This window comes from Microcebus murinus, chromosome 11, assembly GCF_040939455.1.
Source record: "Microcebus murinus isolate Inina chromosome 11, M.murinus_Inina_mat1.0, whole genome shotgun sequence".
Classification (NCBI taxonomy): Eukaryota; Metazoa; Chordata; class Mammalia; order Primates; family Cheirogaleidae; genus Microcebus; species Microcebus murinus.
Window position 1 is genome coordinate 59,615,906 of NC_134114.1, and position 23,984 is coordinate 59,639,889.

Here is a 23,984-nt window from a genome sequence, read left to right on the forward strand (position 1 = left end):
TGAATTCTATTAATATACACTTAAAAGTCATATTACAAGTCTTAGTAATCAGGGTACCACCGCTTTTTTGCTGGGCTTTAGAGACCTTAGTGATCACTGGGAATCCAGAGATGGAAAGAATGAAAACTTGGCTGCTAGGCTCAGTTCTGCCAGTGTGCTCTGTGACTTTATAGACAGGACCTGTAGGATCATCATCTATGGGGAGGAAATGATGGCATCTATTCGTTGTAGCTAACAGGCCTTCAGCGTTTGCCGCGGGCCAGGCTCTGTCTGTCTGTGCAAGGTCTTCACAGGTCCCATATCTGTTCCTCACAGCAACTCTCTGAGTCACAGGCACTTGTTCCAGATGTTCCAGGAAATCAAGGCTCAAAGAGGGTAGGAAACTTGCCAAAGTCACACAGTGTGATCAATAGTAGACATAGGGTCTAAAGTGTCTTTAATACCTCCTCCCTCTTGGCCCTATCTCATAGGGTTGTGAAAATCAAATGACGGTATGTACATGTAATGTCAAGTCTTCCTTCCTCACACACGAATGGTAACTACAGTGAAATGTGTCTAGTTATCTCAGTAAGCTTTGGTTTTCCCAGCACACAAATTAACAATTGGGCAGGACTTGGTCGCCGCCCTAGAATTCTACTTGGCTGAGAGACTTGAGGGTGCAGCATCCGCCTGCTGGGATCCTGCTCAGGTGAGTTGCAGGTGTCCTGGATGGACCTCCCAGAGAGGGGAGCTGCAGGCTCCCCAGGAATGTGAGGCGTTCAAGGACCAGCTGCTGAGACTCAGCGCCCTTGATTCCCATGAATCGCGCAGATCGGTGAGATGCGCTTGCTGTGCTGGCGAGGAAATCTCATGTTCTCAAGAACCAGAATGGGAGGTGCAGAAGAAACAAATCCAAGCAAAGACATAACCATGTAAGGTCAAAAGCACGGATTAAAAAAAGATGACCATGTTTTAGCTCTTGGAAACAAAATGTTCAGGGAGAGGCAAATTGTTGGCAGACTGATTTGCTACGGAAGTCTTTTTAAATAGTGAAAGCCCTGCAAATAGAGCATAATCCCAGCATCTGTGTATATTTTGAATTTAGGCAATCATAGCCTGAAGAATTCAGAATCCATTGTACACGTGTGAGAATGGGGTGCTTGATAGAGTAAAAAGAGGTCCTTTTCGAATACAGCATCCTATAGGTTTCATTCTCCTTTGTGTTCCCAATTGATGGTATAGTGCCTGGCACTTCAAAGATCCTCACTGAATGACTGTCAAGTTTGCTTTGTTGGAATCAGGCCTCATGTTCTTTACTCCAAAGCAGAGTATATTAACAAGCATCTACTGAAACCAGGACCAATGGAGAGAAGCTCTTTGGGGGGGTCAGAAGCTCCCTCCAGCCACTCCCACCTCTCCATATCACAATTGGTTTGCTTTCTATCATTACAGCTTAGTTTGCATGTCCTAAAATTTTATATAAATATAATCAGATCATGTGCATTCTCTTTTAGTCCGGCTTCTTTCACTTAGCATGATGATTTTGATAAGCTTCTATGTTATTGCATGTATCGGTGGTATGTTCCCTTTCATTGCTGAGTGGTATTCCATTGTGTGGGTGTACCACAACTTATTTATCCACTCCCTTGTTGATGGAAGTTTGCCTTTCCCTTCAATTTTGTATATCTTTCCAAATAAAGTCACTATGAACATTCATGTACAAGTCTTCATGGCAGCAGGTATTTTAATTTCTCTTAGGTGTTATTCCACCTAGAAGTAGAATGGCTGGATCATATGGTATGTGTGTTTTTAACTTTTGAAGAAACTGCCACATTGTTTTTTAAAGTGGTTGCACCATTTTCCCTTTCTGCCAGCATCATATGAGAGTTCCAGTTGCTTCATGTCCTCACTAATGCTTTGTATGGTAGATATGAGACGTAAAGAAAACATTTTTATGTTTCTGCATGTTTATTAACTTATGAATAAATTTTACTGGCACATGGGGTATAAGCTAAGCCTTGGAGATAGTAAGAGATTTGCCTCTTTGGAGAAATGAGTTTATATATGTCAAGGGACAATGAAACTCAGGATCACAGAGACATTCCCGGGGTTAGAAACCCAGAAGGTCTTATCTTCCCCTTGGAGACATTTATTTACAAACCGTAGATATTAGACCGGCAGCTATTCGTCTCCTTTGTGGTAGGCTATTTGCTCCAATCCAAGGGCCAATTAAACTCTTCTGATTACATTCTGGAGTAGGTGCCTTTGACTGTCCCTCTTCTCTCTTCTCTTTCCAAGGAGAATTCATTGACATTAAGGGAGCACATGTTTCTCTCTCTTTCTTAGGAGGTGAGAGGGGAACCACCATCCTTCTCCTATATCAACTCCTAGATTCATAATCTTGGTGTTCCTCATCTGTATTGCAAATCACAGCATGTGTAGGGTGACATCTGGCTCTTGCTGTGTTGCCTAGGGGAAGAATGGGGGTGAAAGGGGAACCAATGTGGTTATTCCTATGAGTAAGTAATAATTGATCTGTCTCTGCTCCAGAAAATCTTACGTTTACACTCAGGAAAATGTGAATAAATATAGTTATTAAAAGCTTAAGAGTCAGTTTAAAAAATATTTTAACTATTGTAATTATCCTACTATGCTATTTTATTGTGGTTTTATTTCACATTTTCCCAATGTTTAATGATATTGAGCATCTTTTCATGTACTTAGTGGCTATTCATATATTTTTCTTTATAAAGTGCTCAAGTCTTCTGATTTTTTTCTTTTCCTTTTTCTTTTTTTTTTTTTTTTTGAGACAGGGTCTCACTCTCTCACCTAGGCTAAAGTGCAGTGGTGTCATCATAGCTCACTGCAACTTTAAACTCCTTGACTCAAGCTGTCCTCCTGCCTTAGTCTCCCTAGTAGCTGGGACAATAGGCACGTGCCACTACACCAGCTTTTTTTTTAAAATATATTTTTGCAGAGACGGGATCACACTAGGTTGTCCAAGCCAATGTCCAATTCATGGCCTCAAATGATCCTCTCATTCTCCTGCCTTGGCCTCTCAAAGTATTAGAATTATAGACATGAGCCACTGTACTTGGCCACTTCTGACTATTTTTAAGTTGGATTGTCTTCTTACAGAGTTGTTAGTGTTACTTATTATATTCTGGATAAAGTCCTTTGTGTATATGTGTTATGAATATTTTCTCCTGTTCTGTGTCTTGCCTTTTTTTCCATTTTTTTTAAAGAGACAGGGTCTTGCTTTGTCACCCAGGCTGGAGTACTGTGGTGACAGATCACAGCTCATTATAACCTTGGCCTTGGCCTCCCAAAGTGCTGGGATTATATGTGTGAGTCATTGCACCCAGCCATTTTTTGTTTCCTTAACAATGTCTTCTAAAAAGTTTTGAATTTTAATAAAATTCAATTTATCAATCTTTTATGGTTCATATTTTTGCATTTTTTTCAATAAACCATAGCCTACCTCAAGATTATAGAAATGTTCTTCTATGTTTCTTCTATGTATTTTGTGGTTTTAGGTGTTAGGTCTATGATCCATGTTGAGGTGATTTTTGAGTATAATGTGAAGTATGGATCATTCCTATTTTCATGGACTATGTTTCTGTTTTGTAGGTTATCTCTGAAGTTTGGTGATGCTGAAAATCCCAAAGGGCTTGATATAAGGTAGGTAGGATACCACTTTGGAATCTCATCGTTTCAGCATTTCAGGTTAGCTCTATGTAATGTACTCATTCCACATGTGTGTATCAAGGGCTTGTGTGCCTAAGCACTGTGACACATCAAATGCCATATCTACGTAATTACACTGCACATCAGCAGTGTGATATGACAGGAGCCTTATAGAAATGCTCTTTTTAGTCTCTACCAAAGTACCTATAGTTCTCTTCTCCTCAGGGACTCAGAAAACTCACAAACCTCAAAATGTGATAATCTTTTTCTCTGTGCAAAAAATAAAATATAAATAAAGCACCAAGGGCTGGGCTCTGGTTTGAAATTGTTTTCTAGAGCTCCTTACAATGAATCACACTTACCGTTTAACTATAAAGAAGGCTCGGTTATCTGAATTCCCCAGCAGACAATCAACACAGGCCTACAGTTTTTTGTATTTTGGAAGAATGCATCTGCCAACAGTAGTTTTATCCAAGCAGTTAGGAACTGCTCCTGGGTTGGGGGCAATTTTTAGCCATTAATTTTTTTTCCTATAAAAGTATGGTGTTTCTCTTCCTATGGCCAGACCCTTTAGTGGGGATAAGTAGTTGTGCCTTTAACATTACTTGGAAAACCAGCAGGATGTTCTGGGGAAGTCTTTCCTAAGTTGTGCTCTGTGGAACACTTCTGCTCTGTGAAAATATTTATAAGATTCCACAGTAAAGAGATTCTGTGGTCACAGTGTTTGGGAATGTCTACAGACCATGTCTTCCTCTTGGAGATTCACAGTGTAAATTTGCATATGAAATGTTCTAAGAAGATGTGTTCTTAAGTCAGACTGTTGCTCTTTGGAACTTTGAGTAACCTAGTGTTTCCTATGTTGAACCTAGGAAAGTTTCTTCCTCACAATGCTTGTCCACATATCATGGGACACTAGTGTTTAATCAAATTTAGAAATACATGCCATCATCTTTCAGAGCAACCTTATAAGTAAATATAATCCCACAAAGTGACCAAACATGTGTATCTGTTTGATCGAGAAATGGGGAATATTTTGGATCCATAATAGCACTTTTTCCCAAATGGAAAATAGCTTTATTATGATGATTATTATTATTTCTGATGATAAAGGTATGTAGCAGAAACTGTAACTACCATGTCTATATCTACTTGGGCCTTTCCATTTGAGAGCACTAGTGCCCACTTACTTAACTTTTCAGCTGCTAGCCCCTGTTTGCCTAAACACTGTCTCGGGCCAAAGGGGCCCACTCCCTCCCATCTGCAGGCTGGCAGCCCTTGGCCAGTGACTGAAGGAAATGTATAAATACCTCATCGCCCTCTCCCTCAGGTGGGTAACTAGAGGCATGTGCTCTCCTCTGGCTCCCCCACTTGTCAACAGTGGAAACTTGCTTCAACATGTGCCCTTTCTGGCTACCTTCCCTTCCTGTCAGTTCTCTTCTGTCTACTCTCCATATTTTGAATGACTAAATCCCCCAAAATACTTCTTGGATTCACATCCTTGTCTCAGGGTCTGCTTCCAAGGGGGTGCAAACGAAAACAAGAAAAACTATTGAAAAAACAGATATATCAGGCAATATTGAGCTATAAAAGGGAGAAAATGAAAATCACTAATAATCCAAGCATTATTTGTAACCATTGTTAATGTTTTGATCTCTATCCTTCCAGACTTTTTTCCTGTGCGGTCACACATTTTTTAAAATGACAGTAAAATGATCGCGACATATGTACATTATAACTTTTTCATGGCTGGAGAACATTCCATTCCAAAATGGTTAAGAGTAAGGGCTCTGGTGTCAGATTGGATTGAAGCCCAGTTCCAACTACTCTGTGAGTGAGCTTGCACAGTTATTTAACCCCTTTGTGTCTGAGTTTCCTCGTCTGCGAAAAGAGGACAGTGATATTATCTATCTTAAGGTGTCGTCGTAGTGAAGATTAAATACAATTCGCATAAATAACAAAGGAGGGTACAAAGAAGCGTGACTGACACATAGTAAAAAAAACCTATTACTATTATTTTTAGCCACAATTTAGCTAGTTCTTGATTGACCTTTAAGTTCTTTTAAAATTTTTTTTGTAACGATAAACACTTAATCAAGTGTTGATTCTAAAAAAGAAAAAAAGCCAAGCGGTCTGTGTTGTTTATTTTTTAGAAATTTGTATTGCTCACTGTTGGGGGCTGCTCTTTCATTTGCTCCCCCCCCCCCCCACACACCCAGGGAAGGCTCTGGAACCACTGCGAAGCCTCTCCCCAAGCCAGTTCTGCCGCCTGTCAAAAGAGGGCGCCGTCGCACTGTTCACAGACGATGTCCCGAGTCAGTCAAAGTGCTCTGGGGGTAACACTGCTTTATCACCATTTCCAGATTCATCCTTGCCAATCACAACAAGTTGCCCATGCAGAGCTGGTTTAGTCTGCACCGCGTCGAGATTCTCTCCAACAATTCCATCCAAGCGATCTTCAACGCCACCGGCATCCGCGCCCCCTCGCGTTACTCCTACCGCTGCCCGCGCGTCAGCAGCCTGCAGCGGGGCGGCGCCCTCTTGCTGCCCAGCGACTCGGACGCTGTGACAGGCCTGTGGGAGGTCACTTTTGTTGATTTCCAGGTAATAAACCCAACGTATGCTCAATGCACCTGCGTGTTTGGTCCCAAAGAAACTCAATTTTTTGTTTAAAAGCACCTGAAACCAACATTGATGTTTAAGGGAAAGAGAAGTGGACACCTTGAAAATAATATTGGTGTTTTCTTTCCTTTTTCTTTTAAAGTATGAAATGGAACAGGAGAGAGAGTTTCCTCTGCCCGGGGCCCCACCTCCTACCAAGGGCTTGCTTTTGCATTCAGCTTTTTCCAGTCACTAGCAATTATCAGTGAGGAATGCCAGCCATCTCAGCCCTGGTGACACTCTGGAACCCGGTGACTGACACTTCCTGGGCGGAGAGGCCTTTCAGGGGAGAGGCACTGTGGGACAATTATTTTATTTCCTTCGGGGAGTGGAACAGTGATCCTATCAGGGCAGATAAGAAGTACATCTGTAGTGTGAGTGACAGCTTTGGCAGCTAGCATAGGAATGGAATCTTCAGCCAGGGAGTCAGAAATATCTCAGAGATCTTCTTGAAAGTATCTGGGGAAAGACATGGGGGTGTGAGAGGTTCCTTTTCACCACTAGGGTCTCAGGCTGAGAGACATTCTGCCCAGTTCCTCTATCCTGTTTACCTGTGAAAAAGCTTAGCTTGTTTTGCAAATTCACTGACATAACAGGCAGGCTTTGCATGTGCCTTTCTTGGGCACTTTCCAATCTTTTTAATATATGTGGACATCCACATACATGTGTATCTCCCCTGCTAGGCCAGGTGTGGTGCACTGGGAGGCAGTTTGGGTTGGGAAGGAGTTTGCATTTTGGAGTCAGACAGACCTGGTTTCAAATTACTTCTCAGCCATCTGAGCAAGTTACTTAGCCTCTCTCAATTTCTGACCTAACTCTAAGAATGTAAAAGACACTTGGTCTCATATATGTGGAAACACCCAGGATCGTGTCATGTGTGGATTAGCAACAACTATCACTTAAAAGTCCTCTCTCTGTATTGGCACTGTTGTAGTTATTTTATATAATCTTCAAAACTCATAAAGCTATAAGATAGATGTTATTATTCTTATTTTACAAATGAGGTGACTGAAGCTCTGATTATTACATAATTTTTCAAAGTGATATAACTGGTAAAAGGTAGAGGTAGAACTTGAATTCTAGATGGCTTAGTTCCAAGGATATTCTTTTATTTATATATGTATGTGTGTGTATATGTATACACATATATGTATGTGTACACACACATACATATATAAAATGTTTATAAATGTTGTTTATATATCACATATTGTATATGTGTCTCTACATGTATATACCTTGCTGTTTAAAAAAGAGAGTGTAGGCAGAAATGACAGTGAGGTGGTAGTAATGAAACTAAGGAATAATTCACATAAAATCCTGCCTAATTAGAACAGGGGAATTGATTGATTTATATATCTACTTTGTTCCAGAAATGACTTAAGGTGACTTATAGAAATATTACAAGAAAAATGACTTTAAAAACTTAGCAAACCACTTCACACCCATTAGAATGGCTGTTATTATAAATAACAACAAGGCCGGGCATGGTGGCTCATACCTGTAGTCTCAGTACTTTGGGAGGCTGAAGCACAAGGATTGCTTGAAGCCAAGAGTTGAAGACCAACATGGGGAGACCTCATCTCTACGAAAAAAAAAAACAACTAAAAGTTAAAGAAATTAGGTGTGGTGTGCACTTGTAGTCTTAGCTACTCAGGAGATTGAGGCAGGAGAATCACTTGAGTCCACGAGTTCAAGGTTGCAGTGACCTATGATTATACTACTGCACTCCAGCCTGGGCAACTGAGTGAGATACTGTTTCTAAAATTAACAACAACAACAAATAAACAGAAAATAATAAGAATTGGCAAGGATGTGTAGAAATTGGAACCCTTGTGCATTTCTAGTGGGAATGTAAAATGGTGCAAATGCTTTGGAACAAAGTATTGTGGCTCCCCCCCAAATTATTAATAAACAGAATTACCAAGTGATCCAGGAATTCTACTTCTGGGTAATAATCAAAAGAACTGAAAGCAGAGACTTGAGCAGATATTTATACATCTATGTTTATAGCAGCATTATTCACCATAGCTAAAAGGTGAAAACAACCCGAATGTCTGCTGACGGATGAATAGATCAACAAAATCTAGTATATACATACAATGGAATATTATTCAGCCTTAAAAATGAAGAAAATTTGGATACATTCTACCACATGAATAAACCTTGAAGACATTATACTAAGTGAAATAAGCCAGGTACAGAAGGATAAATATTGTATGATTCCACTTACACGAGGTACCCAGAGTAGTGAAGCTCACAGAGGAAGAAAGTAGAATAGCAGTTGCCAGAGGCTGAGGCCAGGGGGGAATGAGGGGTTAGTATTAATGGATACAGAGTTTCAGTTTTATAAGATGAAAAGTTTTCTGGAGAGGATGGTGGCAATGGACGCACGACAATGTGAATGTACTTAATGTGAATGTACTTAATAGTACCGAGCTGTACACCTAAAATGGTTAAGATGGCAAATTTTACGTTATGCACATTTTACAATTAAAAAAAAAACCCAAAATAATGGGCAAAGACATGAAGGTGAAGAAAAACAAAGAAAAGAAAAAAGATCAATCAGAAAAACAAATGAAAGAAAAAAGATCAATTAGAACCATGAGTGAGGTTGGTACACAAAACCACAAGACCATCTGTCTGTACTGGCTGGAGGGGGCACGGTAATTTGGCTGTGAAGCTTCGAGAGCAGCCAGCGTAAGAAAGAAATGCTCAGTCGCATGTTCACAGGGTCTCTAAGACTGCTGAAAATTTGCTCATGCTGCAGATATTCATCCTTTGTGTTGTGCAACACATGCATCCTCAACAGCATCTTTACAGTAACACAGCACTGGGTGTCAGAGGTGGGCCTTGTTAACATACCCTTCATGGAAACTGACGGCAGAATGCACGCTCAGTCCAGGGGAGACAAGGTAGTGGTGATGCTGGCTGAGGTGTGTGTAAAAATGGCCGCTTTCCGCATGCGTAGCTTTGTTGGTCTGGCTTATTCTAGCAGTAGAGTATAGAGTGATGTCACATGCATGGCAAACTCAGATGCCTTGGGTAAATGGTGAGGTGGCCAGCTGGGCACTGTGGCAAAGTATAGCTGGCATCACGAAGAACTTTTTTTTGTTTTCCTTTTGTCTGTTTATTTTGGAAAATTGTAAACCTACAGAAAAGTTGCAACGATAAGTACCTGTCTACTCTTCACCTAGATTTACTGATTTAAAAATTTTTTCATATCTTTAAAAATTGTTTTGAAAATTTCAATAGATTTAGGGGTACAAGAGGGTTTTGCTTACATGGATGGATTTTATAGTGGTGATGTCTGGATTTTTAGGGTACTTGTCACTGAATAGTGTACACTGCACCCGATAGGTAGTTTTTCTTCTCTCACTCCCCTTCCTACCTCCCCTCTTCTGAGTCTCTAATGTCCGTTTTACCACTCTGCATGCTCCTGCTTACCCATATCTTAGCTCCCACTTATACGTGAGAATGTGAGGTATTTGGTTTTCCATTCTTGAATTGCTTCACTTAGGATAATGGCCCCCGGTTATATCCAAGTCACTGCAAAAGACATTATTTCATTTTTTTTAATGGCTGAATAGTACTCCATGGTATATATATATACCACATTTTCTTTATCCACTCCTCAATTGATGGACACTTAGGTTGATTCCATATCTTTGCAATTGTGAATTGTGTTGTGATAAACATACAATTGCAGGTGTCTTTTTGATATCATGATTTCTTAGGGTGGATACTTAGTAGTAGGATTGCTGGATCGAATGGTGGATCTACTTTTAGTTCTTGGAGAAATGTTCATACTATTTTTTATAGATGATGTGCCAATTAATTTACATTCCCACCTACAGTGTATAAACATTTCCTTTTTACTGCACCCATGCTACCACCTATTGTTTTTTCACTTTTTTAATAATGGCTGTTTTGACTGGGGTAAGGTGCTATCTCATTGTGGTTTTAATTTGCATTTCCCTGATGATTAGTGGTGATGTTGAACATTTTTTCATGTTTCTTGGCTGTTTGTATCTCTTGAAAAATGTCTGGTCATGTCTTTTGCCCACTTTTTAATGGGGTAAATTGTTTTTTTGATTTGTTTCTTGTAGATTCTGGATACTACTAGTCCTTTGTCAGATACATAGTTTGCAAATATTTTTTTGCCATTCTGTAGGTTGTCTGTTTACTTTGTTGATTGTTTCTTTTGCTCTGCAGAAGCGTTTTAGCTTAATTAAGTCCCATTATTTATTTTTGTTTTTGTTGCATTAGCTATTAGAGTCTTAGTCATGAATTTTTTGCCCAGGCCAATATCCAAAAGAGTTTTCTCTAGTTTTTTTTTTTTTTTTTCATTTTTTTTTATTTCCGCATATTATGGGGGTACAGATTTTAAGGTTTCAATAAATGCCCTTTTCCCCCTCCCCCTACAAGTCTGATTCTCCAGCATGACCATCCAACAGATGGTGCACATGTCACTCATTATGTATGTATATACCCGCCCCCCTCCCCAATACCCTGTTACTGTAGTACCTATGTGTCCACATTATTATTTTGATGGTGTCATATTTTCCATTTAAGTCTTTAATCTATCTTGAGTTAATTTTTGTATATGCTGAGAAATAGGGATCTAATTTCATTCTTCTGCATGTGGCTATGTGGTTAGAGGAACATTTTTTTAATTCAACACCAGCTAATTTTTGCTTTGTAGGAATGCAGGGCCAGTGTTACTGGATCTTCTGGCTTTTCAATAGAAGCTAGAAATCTGGATTCTTATGGGAAATTTTTAGGACGTTTAGGACACTGGGCCAAACATAACTCACCCGTTGGTTCCAAGGATACTTATATATATAAGACAGAGCATATTTGTAACCTCTGGTTTAGGAAATGGATGTACAATATATCCTTCAGGCATTCTCCACACTTACTATTCCCACCCAAGTATTGCTAAGAATTCAGTGGCAGTCAGTCTGAGAACATTCTCTTTGTCTGGAGTTACAGAATCAAGTGAGCTCACCTTTTGTCCTTGAGGAGCTCGTCTTTTCAGGCACTAGTGTGAAGAGGAGGCCACCTGCCTCTCCATAGGCTGAGGCGTGCCACGTAAAAATGGCCACTTTCCACATATGTAGCTTTGCTGGTCTGGCTTATTCTAGCAGTTAAGAGATAGAGTGATGCCACATGCATGGCCAAGAGGCAGGCCAAGGGTCCTGGAAGCCAGAACAAGAGTCCCTTTTGGAAGCTGCTTTGGGTTCAATCTAGAGTACAGACAATTGGGTGAGCAAGGGCCCTAATATCTCTGGCATGGTGGGTAGCCACAATAATTTTAGCATAAGAAAATGTTAAAATGCTCACTTAAGCCATAAAAAGTGAATTTTCAGCAAAGCACTTGTGGATAATTCAATTTTCTGATGTACTCTTTAGAAACTAAGTGGGTGACTGAATGACGTGATGCTGTGTAAGGAAGGTGTCATACTTTTAAAGCCAACTAAATGGGGGGCTGCCTTCCCCAAAGGATGGCTCTCATTTTAAAGTCATTACTCTGTATTCCTGTTTCACCGTGACAGCATTAGATATCAGGGCGAGTTGTCAATTTGGACCTCTGCTAGTTTCAAGTAATTAAACCATTTCATTTGCACATATGAGAAAGCTTTTCTTTCCATCATCTGGGCAAGATGCAAGGAAGGTCCAGTCTATAGCTCTTCCAAAATAATGCCAAGTCTGTGTGGTGCAGTAAATAAAGAGGGAGAGATAGAGTTGGGAGGAAGAAGAGACAAAACAAACCAGGAGCTATGGACTCATAAGCCAAGTCTGAGTGAAGCCAGACTGCCCAGGTTTGAATTGTACCTTCACATCACTTATAGTTGTGTGGCTCTGGGCAAGTTACTTAATTCTTCTGTGCCTCAGTTTCCTTATCCATACAATAGGGATAAAATAGCAACGTACTCACAGACTCTCGTGCATACTAAATGAATTAAGGCAGTGTCTGATACATAAAAAACTTTCCATAAGTGTTAGCTTTTATTATTATCCTTTATGTTTTGCCTCATTGGGAATCATGATTTCCTCCCTTAAAAGACTCTTCCGGTCTAATTCCTGTCAACAGAATAAAAGGCAGTGGAACTGAGACTTAAAATCTTTGTGAAACCTATACTAACACTTATAACATTTTTGAGTGTGCTTTGAATTTTAGAGGCACCACAGCAGTTGTGGTTTTATATGAACTAGAATATTTCTAAGGATCAGATGAAACGAGGTTTTATTTCAGAGCCTTGAATTTCATGAGCCTCTCAATTAGGACAACATCCCGGAGTTTCTGCATCAGGCCTGATTTCAGATTAAGTTTCACTGTCCCCATAAGCACAGTCACATTTGTCAGATCATATGTGTAAATTATTCAGCAAATGTGGTGACAGTACATTAATTTTGGCTAATTAGGGGCCCAGAACTGGCACCACCACTGGGGAGTAAGTAAGTTGCAGGAGGGGAGGAATGTACCCTTCTTCAGCTCTCGCCTTTCGCCTGCAGATCCAAGGCTTTGCCATCAAGGGGGGACAGTTCGCCAAGGCCCGAGACTGTGCCTCTTCCTTCTCGCCAGCCGTGCTGATCGGCCTGGCCACGTCGCTGATCCTGTTGCTGGTGCTGGCCTACGCCCTGCACATGCTCATCTACCTGCGCTATCTGGACCGGCACTACGAGTTCGTGGCGTCGCCTGTCCACTTCCCGCAGCTGAGAGCTCGAGACGCGGCCGAAGAGAAGGAGCTGCTGAGGGGCCAGGGCGCCGAGGGCTTCGAGCTCAGAAGCCAGCAGATCAGCAAGATTTACGTGTAAGGGCGCAGCCTCTCTCTCCCCAGCGACGAAAGTTGTTTGTGTTGTGTGCTGTTTGATTGTCAATTAAAGATTTCCACCAAACAGATTGATTTTTAAAAAAAGGAAATTTGTAACATTTCGAAGCATCCACTGGACCACTCAGTCTTGGCACAATGAAAAAGGTAGCTCAGGGATCTCAAAGATTATATATATATATATATATATATATATATATATATATATATATAACTATTCGTTGCCCCCAAACAAACTTGAATGCAAAGGGCTTTTTTGAGAGAGGGAATGAGAGAGACAGAGAGAGAGAGAGACAGAGAGAGAGAGAGAGAGAGAGATGCAATATACAAGGGGAAAAACACAGTTGGTCCTTCTAGGTGTGGTGCTAGGCTAGCTCTTTCTAATTTTGCTAGGTGGCTTACAGAAAGAAAATAATAGCTCAAGATTTTAAATTCATATCTCAAGGCATATTCTGGGGAGTTTCTATGAGTGATCTAATACCATCGTCCTGGTATTGCAGTATTTCCAGGAAGGGTTAGGGTTAGGGTTAGGTGGGGGATCTCTTACGTCTTGTCAAAGGACCGATATAGTTGAAAATCAGACACAGGTCTAATCCTGCAAATTGCTAACTTGCACTACAGGTGAAATTCACTGCCTTCCCAGGTGAACATGAGAATATATGAACATGAGAATATGATTATATTCTCTTATATGAATATGAGAATATTGATTACAAAATAAATGAAACCTGAGACTAGGCATGGTAACTTCTGGGAGGACTTAGACAACTTTAAGAATATAGAGGTCCCAAATTCCACTTAGTTTTTCTTGTTAGCAGAAGCAACCGCTGTGAGATGAAGCTATTCCTGCCTTTGCTTCATGACCGTGTGATGACCTCATCAGAAGTAGTTATCTTGCCAGGGGATGCCAATTTTCCTGATTGCTTTTTGGCAACTAGAGGCACATTCTAGCATATGCCAAGGAACCAATTGCAAAGTCAAGTCTGGAGGAATAAAATGGCAAAAGTAAAATAAAAATTTCAAAAAAAAAATTTGCTGACTTATGCAATAAAATATTTGGGAGAATATATGTGGGGATGGATTCTGGAGGTGCTAGCCCAAGGAGTAAGGTGAATAATTTAATATTAGGCTGAATTTTCTGATATGGGTTCTCTTATCAGAGATTTTGGATTAAATGTGCAGGTTTGAGCACCTGGGAGTGTTTCTAACAGTTTGCTTGGGCATACAATAAATGAAGTAGAGAGCTCAGAAATTCCTTGGTATTATATAGAGAAAGAAATGTGATAACTTAGAGAATTGGGATGTAGGAATGGATTTATCATATGTGAACTGCTCTTCCTCCCCATAACTATTTTCCTCTGTGAAGGCCCAGAGGATACTCCCTTTGTCACAGCACTAAGAAATTAACAGGGGACACAACATCAGCACTTTTGCAAAGTGCTCTAGTGGTTGTCCTCTGTAGGCTGTGGATGAAGGCAGGAGATGTTACCCTTGAAACAGAATCCTGGTCTCCATAGGGACACTGAGATCACTGGGTGGCAGAGCTCAAGTAGCAGCACAGGAACCTTGAAAGGCTGAAGGGCAGAGTGGTCATCAGATTAGGTTATATTGGTTAATGGTAAGTTGATCTATGACATATGTGGTGGACAGTCCACTGAAGTACTCAGATCTATATAATAATAATGATTTAATCTAGATCTGGTATAAAAATCGTTACTTGAGCCATAATAATGGATTCTTAGAGCTGACTCCGTTCATAACTCAGGTGCCTTGAATGAAGAAGATGCCTCTTAAGAAAGTGTCCTTTGTCTTTATGTCAAATGTTGAGCATGATCACGAACAATTGTGTGTTTTTCCATCAGATCTCTATCTTTCTGCATCACTTCTGATATATTCTGATCTTCAGGTAAAGAACCTACACTGTGCCTATGGATGCCTTTACTATATACCAGACAGATATGTGATTATTGTTCTGTAATTGCTAGTGCTACAGAAGCATAGCCCAAGAGATATCTGTCTCCCTGGGATGTCTGGAACAAAATGGCAAGAAAATAATGTTTGATATGAGTAGGAGTTAACCAGGCAGGCAAGTGGAGGAGGGCAAATGTGGCAGAAGGAAACACATATGCCTATGCAAAGACTGAACTTTGTCACGTATGAAGAACCATGAATATGTGTATATGGGTACACACAGAGGAAGTATTTGGAGGAGTGAAGAAGGAGAAGCTGGAAATGAAGAGAGAAATCACATCACTGTACTCTCCTAAGTACTAGAATCTTGACTTAAGGTAATAGACAGGCTCTTGAGAGGGTTTTGAAGGATTTAGAGCATGGTATGAAAGTGTGAATACAATAGAGATGGAAGTACCAATTAGGAGATTATTGCAATAGTTTAGGCAAAAAGTAATAGGACCTAAACAAAGACAGTGGATTAGGAGATAGGAGCTGGGAAGGTATTAGGTTAGCGACCAATTGGCAAGTCACAGTGACTGCTAGGTATGTGATGTGGAAGGTTGCAAGGATGGTGGGCCTATCTCTGCAATCAGACAACAGATGAGCATGAGAGTTGGAGGGCACTGTAGGCAGGTCCTAGAGTAGAGGTCCAAGCAGGCAGTTGGATGTATGGATCTGTGGCAAAATAGAGAGATCTGTACCAGAGATAGAAATTTAGAAATGTAGCAGATGTTATAAGTGTCCCATGTGTATTCCTTTGGCCCTTAGCATTTCAGTGCATTCAGGCCCATGTTTTCATTGCCCGTAACTGTCTTCAGGGGCCTTCCCTACCTGAGTTCATGGCAGGCTGGAAGTGCTGAGGAATTCATGCTCCCTGGGAAGAGCCCTCAACCAATGACTCTTAGAAACTGTGTATAAATAGCCTGGCTCATCTGCCCCTTCCCTGGGCTCACTCTAAAGGCTGCTTTTACAGTTTCCTGGAGCTCCCAAGCAGGACCAAGTGCTTTTGCTCTTTATGGAATCTTGCTTATTAATGTTTACTTTGTTGGCTCCCTTCTCTTCCCTATCTCACTTCCTTACTCTCCTACATGGTGTTTCCTGGCATCACCTGCAAAATAAATGACTTGCATTTAAAACCCAGTCTCAGGATCTGCTTCTGAGGAAACCCAACCTAAGACAAGTAGTAATGGACATATGGGAAAAGTCAAAAACTAGGTGGTAGCGGTGATGGAGAAATGAATGAGATCACCCAAGAAGAAAGGATAGGCTGATAATAGACCTCAGTAACAATCATTTATGGAGCAGGATGGGAAAGATGAATCTGTAAAAGGGCTAGAGTAGGAGCAATCAGAGAGGAAGAAGGCAACCCAAGGAATACCAGTGTCCCAGAAATCAAAGGGGGGAAAAAGACTTTCAACATGAAGGGAGTAGTCAACCGTGTCCAGTGCTGGAGAGAGATCAAATAAGAAAAGAACTGAGAAGTGTTTATTGTTCATTGCATTCCTTCCCAGTAGGAAGTCATTGATGAACATCAATCACACTGTATAGAAAAGAGGGGGTAGAGCTCACTCAGGGTATTTATTCCCCTGGTTCTCTCCCGGAGGGAATACCTTGGACTGGTTCTATCCTTTCTCTGAAATTTGCTGTGTACCTTTCAAAACAGCCTCCTCCACACAACGTGCTTCTCCTGGGTTTCAGTAACTACTTCCCTTGTCACTTTGGACTCAGAGATGCAAACTCCATTACTACTAGCCCCAGGTCACTCCACAGTCCCTTGTGTTCTCCTATGCCCTGCTGGAACCTTTATAAATGGTCCCTTTTAAAATAAACTCTCCTTAAATTATCCTAATTTGAGGGTACCATCTGTTTCCTATTGGAAACAGACTTATATGGAGGTTTAGCCAAACTATTAATAAAATTTATATGTTGCTTTGTTTGTTTTATATCTAGCAGTTTTACAGTTTTTCAGAAAAGATTTAAGGCAACCATTTTAATAAGATTTTAATAAGAGGGAAGAAATGACCATATTATAGGGGAAGGCAGTGGTGCTGAGATTTTTGTTGTTTGTTTTGCTTGGGGCAATAGTATGAACAATGATGTTCACATGTGTAATACAATCCCATAGAAATGCCTACACATTGTTACCCTGGACCACAGTTTTCAGGGATCTACAGTGCTATCTTCCTTCGAGAGCTCTGCTGCATACATAAATGGCTATGGGTAGCTGAGACAGGCTGCAGGCTACAGAGAATTCCCAGGTAGCAAACTGGGGCTTTCTTGCTCAAAAAAGCATAGCAGAATGTGAGAGCAATATTAGCAGCTCTGGAAGACTAATTTCTGTAAACAGCATAAAAAATCATTGCGAACAAGTTGCATGGGCACCCCACCAAGTTGATCGCCTCTGCAATTGGAAGCCCCTGGGGTAGGAGGAAAGAACCAGGGTATAGGGAAAGGTTAAAAAAATATATACCAGGGTGGGGGAGAAAATTGGTGGAGCTTGGTATTCAGAGAAACCATAGTGATTCAGGAGTCCCTTCTGGGGCAGTGGGAGAAAGAAGCCTCTTACTCTTTCTCCATGGAGACACAGAGAAAGGACACAACCTTCTAGGCAGAACATTGGACAGCTGTCCCTTCTGTCTCTAACCCTGTCCTCACACCTCAAGGATGGGAAGATAATTAGTAAGATAAGTCAACTTAGCTTTTCTATGGGACTCGTTGAGACAACCTGCTCCTATTTCAGATTTCTGTTTGGATGATACAACTTGCAATGTTTGTTACATGATACTTCTGGCTCCTGAGATCAACAACATTTTATAAGAACCAAATACTACTAAAGCAAAATCTCTAGTTCCAAAGAAATGGAATTTCAAATGTGGTTTAGACCTTCTGATACTTTTATTGAGGGAAAATGTAGGTGGTCAAATTTAGTGGTTATAAGTTATTATTTTGCAACATATACAACTCTGACTCTGGCTGTCTAAATGTCCATGAATCCTCTGGCCTTCTGGGCTCAACGTTTAGTTTACTTTCTTTACAAAGTGGCTAGAGTCCCTTCACATGAGAAATAAGTCTACTCCCCAGGAGAGCTGAAAATGCTGCAAGGGGTGGAGTGACTCACACTCTTCATGCGTCTTTTAAATCTGATTTCTTACTTCTGGTGGTTTTCGGCCAGCCCTTGGGTGGCCTCACCTTCTCCTTTTGCTCTCTGTCCCTGAAGCGACTGCCTTAAGCTGGCATGAGTATCACAGACTTTTACCGAAAGTTGAGGAATAACAGGACAATTGCAGCCTAGGGCAGGAACTAATTCCCAATTCTCTGTTCATGGAAGTTTAATGTTTATTTGTTGTCACAGGAAATTTCTCACTGGCCATGTTCCTGTTTGGGCCCTAAACTTTTACCGTCTTGGGGACCTATCTGTTTTTCCCCAAAATTCCTTTTTTTTTTTTTAATGGCATTCAATCTTCAGGAACCCCCAAATTCTTTATGCCTAGTTTTGGGGACCTACAAACCCTTCTTTCTCTAGCCCACAATAAGAGGCTTCAAATTCTTCATTCTTTATTATGCAGAACAATTTGATTCTTTTCTATTTGAACTCTTTTATGGAGGTTGGATGCTAAAACTCTCACCTTTCATAACCAACATGCTTAGTATGGCATTGCTTATAAAGAATTGAGCCTTTCTCTTTCTCATAAACATTCTTCTTTTTAAAGCCACCCAGCTTAAACTGCAGCCAGGTTTAAAATAACAGCTCTCTCTCTCCCCACTCCCCATCCACCCACCCATCCATCCATCCATCCATCCATCCATCCATCCATCCATCCATCCATCCACCCACCCACCCATCCACCCCGTTATACATACAAGATTAAACAGGGTTTTACAATGTCAAAAAACATAAAAGATGTTTTAAAAGTCTCTAATTTAGGTCACAAAAGATAAAAATTTGTTCTTCAATATAAAATTTATCACAGAAAAGTTTAGAAATGTGGAGAATTTCTTTTTGTTCATTGTAAAATACTTGGCTATAGAATGCATATCATCACAGTTTTTGGTTAAGGTGCTAAATTTTACTTCCAGTTTTATTACAGAGAGAAAGTGTTTCCCAAAATATTCATCTTTATCCAGTTATGGCATCATTCTGAGCAAAACTCTTCTCCAGCCTTAAAAGTTTGTTGTTACACTGATGTGAAGCATTGGACCCAGAAATCGATTCAACAGTCTCAGTCTTCTCCTCAAATAAGGCACATTCTGTTTCCACCTCAATGAATCATTCTAGGGAGATCTCAGAATCTCTTTATATATTAATAATTCTTCTGCTCTTTGGGAGGGTCCAGGGTCCATCAAATATGCTTTTGAGATTTTTATAAATGTTCTAACCTTAGTTAGCCCTCAACTTCTTTCTTCAGCTGCTGTGCCCTTGTTTCCATCCTCTTCTTGCTGAGGATGTGCATATTCTGGGACTCAGTCTGCTTTGCCAGCAGAGTCCTCCTTCTCACAGTGATATTTCCTTAATGCAAACTATGGTGAAGACTAAATTGGCTGAATTCACTTTGTGTTTAAATGCCTGTGGTCAGGGACTTGCCAACCTTCTCTATTCATTTGTAGTTTACATCTATTTCATCCTCCAGCTGCAAAAGGGTTGTCCGGTTTGTTTTCAGGGAAATCAGCTCTGAACTGACCTCAAGTGCAGGAGGAGATTTGCAGGAACAGACGCAGAATTTAAAGCACATACTGTTTAGAATGCCCTCTTTAAGAAAATGGATATAAAATTACAAATACGAACTAAGCATGAAGGTCATTCTCTATTACAAAAGTGAAAACAAATTGCAACTAATTAAAAACTTAAAAATCGACTGATTATGTTCAAAATAGCTTATTTGTACAACCTTTGCAAAAACATACAATCATGAGAACATATACTAGAGACCCTCCATGAAAGGAGCCTGTATAAATGTGTGTGTGCATATGTGTGTGCATGTATGCTTTTATATATGTAAGTATGTTTATATTAATTTTTTAATAGAGATTTGACATAATGCACAATTGTGGAAGCTGGTTAGTCTCTGTGAGTTTGTTGTCTTCATGTCTGATGCTAGAACTTGAAGTCTCTAGGGAAGTCTACAGGGAAGGGAGGATGGATATAAAGTCAGGGAGGGCAAGTACATCCCATGCATCGTAGGATGTTAGCAGCATGCTTGACCTCTATTTACTACACACATGGTATCCAGTAGCACCCACACCCCCAGCTGTGATGACCAAAAATGTCTCCAGACATTACACATGTCCCCTGGGAGACAAAAGTCACTCCCCATTGAGAACCACTGGAGTAACTCCTTTCTTTACCCAACAATTCACAAGCATGAGAACCCCAGAGTGACTGCATGGTAGTCTCAACTCCTAGTTGAATGGAATTGCCTATTGGTGGAAGCATTTCTCCCTTTGGAAGTAAGAAATTCAAACCAGCCAAGGTTAAAGTTGCAGGGATGGGAAGCAAAAGCTTCCCTGGTTAGTCATCGGGGTACCAGTGAGAGGGCTACTCCCACTGTGTTCCTTGATTTCTAGAGTCATGAGTCCCGGTTGAAGGAGTTAGATTGCTATTACCCTCAGTCACTGCTTCTTATAATACTATATCTTCTCCCAACAAATAGATCACTTATAACTCATCAAGGATCTTTTATTTATCAGACTCAGAACCCCACCCAAATCACTAAAACAAGGAAAAATTAGTCTCAGGGCTATCACATGGATCCCAAGACTCAGCTAGGTCTTCTTGAGTGATTAGATGCAGCACTGGAATACAGTCTGGAAGGAGCTACATTCTCTGCCTTGTTGTCTTTCCATCTCTTTCACTTTGGTATAAAAGATCTCTCATCACTTCTGCGTTTGCTTCATTTTTTTCTCTCTTCTGTTCTCTGCTTGTACACAGCTTCACTGCGCCTGTTCCAAAATGACAGCGTCAATCTCTGCCGGGCCATGCTGTGTAGACCTTGTGAGATGCCCACTGGGACTAAAAGATTGTGTTCTCCATAATACATTCTTCGCAAGGCAACAGGTGCTCTCAGAACCAACCTCTACAACCTTAGAACCAAGATTTCTTCCCCCCCTGGTTTTCTGCATGAGCTTTCATTATGGAGAGGACTTTCTCCTTCTGTGGTTCATCAGTTCAGGATGCTCACTGCCCTTGGGGGACGGGTCTCACAGGTCTCAGGATGTCGCCGCCACTTATTATGGGAAGCCAGAATTATCACCAAACAGGGAACTCTGATTCCCATGGAGAATAGCCAGGCAGTTCAGGGACAGACATTTTCAAGCAAATTCTGTTTCCCATGGAAAACCAGGGAAAATCAAACCAAAGAAAATACACAGCTGATTGCCAAAAAGGGTGTTGTCTTTAGTCTTTTCCAAGAGACATCATTTATTCCTTAATATCTCTAAAGGACTGGCTCTTAAAATGAATTCATGTAACTTTATGAAAAATGTGCTACATTTTCCTTAAATTTTCTCATTTCATTATGGACTGTGAAACCACCACGGTAAGGCACTAGTTTTTGATGTATCTATTTTTGAAAGCTGGTCTAGTGAAACATACCTGGGTGATCCTCTTTGGATCATACTCATTCCTCAGAACTCTTTTTACCTAGCCTCTGGGTTAGGGTGCTGTCCTTCTTTTAGTTCAAAGTCATGTTCAAAGAGCAGTCATGTTCTCTGAGATCCTCTCAGGCTGCTGTTGGGTGAAGTCCTCACTTGCACCAAATTTAGGTATTTAGGAAACATGGTTCCCAGCACTCATTTCATCTTCACGTTCCCCCTCATAAAGAGCATGGTCACATTTACAAAAGGAGTCCCAGTAACCTCCATGGTTCCTCCATGAACTATGCAAATGAATTCTACCAACCACGAGTTAAAGAATCATCTTTGATCATCATCGTTGTGTTTTTTGTACTACTTTTCTATCATGTCAGACAGTTCCCCCATCACCCTCTATATCCTACCCAAGGGATTTTCATCTCTCTTACAAGCTAAATCCAGACAGATTGTATAACAAACCGGCTTTGTTTATTAAAAACATCTTTTTAGCTCTTGGCACAACAAGCAAAACCACTCCTGATGAAAAGAAAGTCTGTCCCATATGGTTCTCGAAACAAGTACAATTTTTTGAATTTACTGTGCATGTGAAAATAATAAACAATTTTCATTTCTTTTTCTAGTAATTCAAACTCTAACCTGAGGGTCTTTAAAGAATAGATTTAGTAATTTCTACATTGTACTACTTTCTGAAATATTACTGATTCTCAGGGAAGTAACTAAGCCTTAGCCAAATGTTTCAATTTATCTCTCTCTCTCTCATTTTGATGAATCTGTAAATGCGTCAGAAAAACGTTTACTGTAATGTTAGAATGTGCATGTGTTGGCATTAAACGTGTGGTTTTGTCCTTATGGGGAATCAAATAGAAGCAAAATTACAGTTAGTTCCTGGTATCTGTGGTAATGGGGAACAGATTGAGTTTGTACCAATAATACTTGAAAAATTTATTTTAGAAATTAGGTTGAACCTTGTCCTTCACTAAGCCTTTTGCTAGAGAATCCACAAGTAGTCAAGTTATTCTTCTCTCTCCTTTTGCTGGCTCTGCCAGACTTGAGGGTAGGGAAATGGCCAGCAGGAAAGAAGGGTAGACTCAAAAAACTTGTTTGCAATTCTCATGGTCATTAGATTGTTCTCAACATACGGACTAGAGCTATTTGTGGGAAAAGGAAACTATAATAAAAGAGGATAACAATCTTCCTACTCTCTCAGGAAGGCGTCTTGTCTTTCCTTATGATTTAAGAGATATCCACCCAAACTCATGTTATCTCCTTTCCAAATTCAATTTTTAGCAACTGAAAAAAAATAAGTAGAAGGACTTCAGAGAATTCTGAAACCTCTCTAAAGCTACTGACTCAAAAAATTAAGATTTATATATAGCTGAATGGGAAAGATGCCACCACAGAGCTGTCTACCTCTAGACAACAGCCTGAAAGAGAAAGAATTTATTGAATGTGGTTCAATCTCTAACCCTTTGGGAGGAAGAGATGATATACAAGCTTCTTATGGCCTCATGACTCCGTGGAGGGTTTCACTAGACCAGAGGGCAACACCTCACTTATTCTGGATATGTAATGTCTCCTGAATGCAAACAATTCACATTCTTATGAGGACAAGAATGCACTTCATTTGTGGTGTCCAGATGTGAAGCCCCAATGATGTAAGCCCCTAATTAGTTTGGAGCTATTACTGTTATCTGTTGAAGAAGACTTAGAAAATGTCTTTCAGTTAAAACAAATCCTAGACAATTTTGTAACTTTCTGCCACTAATAGCAGTAATCCTGGTATAATTCTGCAAAAGCTTTGGAGATTTTATATATATATATATATATATATATATATATATATATATATATATATATGGGATTATGGTAGGGATGGGGAAAACCTTAATTAACTACATTAGTGAAACTGAAAATACAAAATGAAATGATAGTTTTAAATAAGGCTCGATATCATAGTTAGTCCCAGATGGTTCCTTTGTAGCCAGGAGAGTTTTCGCAAACAGTCATATTTCTTTGAACATTGAAATAAAAATGAATTAGGATCCTGCATTATTTCCTCATGTCCACAGCTCTTTGGGACCTTGCTATGTAGACCTTGTGAGATGCCCACTGAGACTAAAAGATTGTGTTCTCCATAATACATTCTTCACAAGGCAACAGGTGCTCTCAGAACCAACCTCTACAACCTTAGAACCAAGACTTCTTTTTCTTCCTGGATTTCTGCATTTGCTTTCATTATCTCCTTCTATGGTTCATCAGTTTAGGATGCTCATTGTCCTAGAG

General features: G+C 40.2%; 2 protein-coding genes across 3 annotated transcripts in view; one reads left to right on the top strand and one right to left on the bottom strand.

Moving 5' to 3' along the window:
• Nucleotides 1–23,984, bottom strand: part of RPS23 (ribosomal protein S23) — a 477,290-nt gene that overhangs the window by 23,617 nt on the left and 429,689 nt on the right. The window lies entirely within an intron of this gene.
• Nucleotides 820–13,219, top strand: LOC105882207 (V-type proton ATPase subunit S1-like protein). Its single transcript, XM_076008359.1, has 4 exons — nucleotides 820–911; nucleotides 3,610–3,660; nucleotides 6,027–6,267; nucleotides 12,844–13,219. Exons 1-4 carry the CDS (start codon nucleotides 820–822, stop codon nucleotides 13,144–13,146), a joined length of 687 nt encoding a protein of 228 aa, XP_075864474.1. The 3' UTR covers nucleotides 13,147–13,219.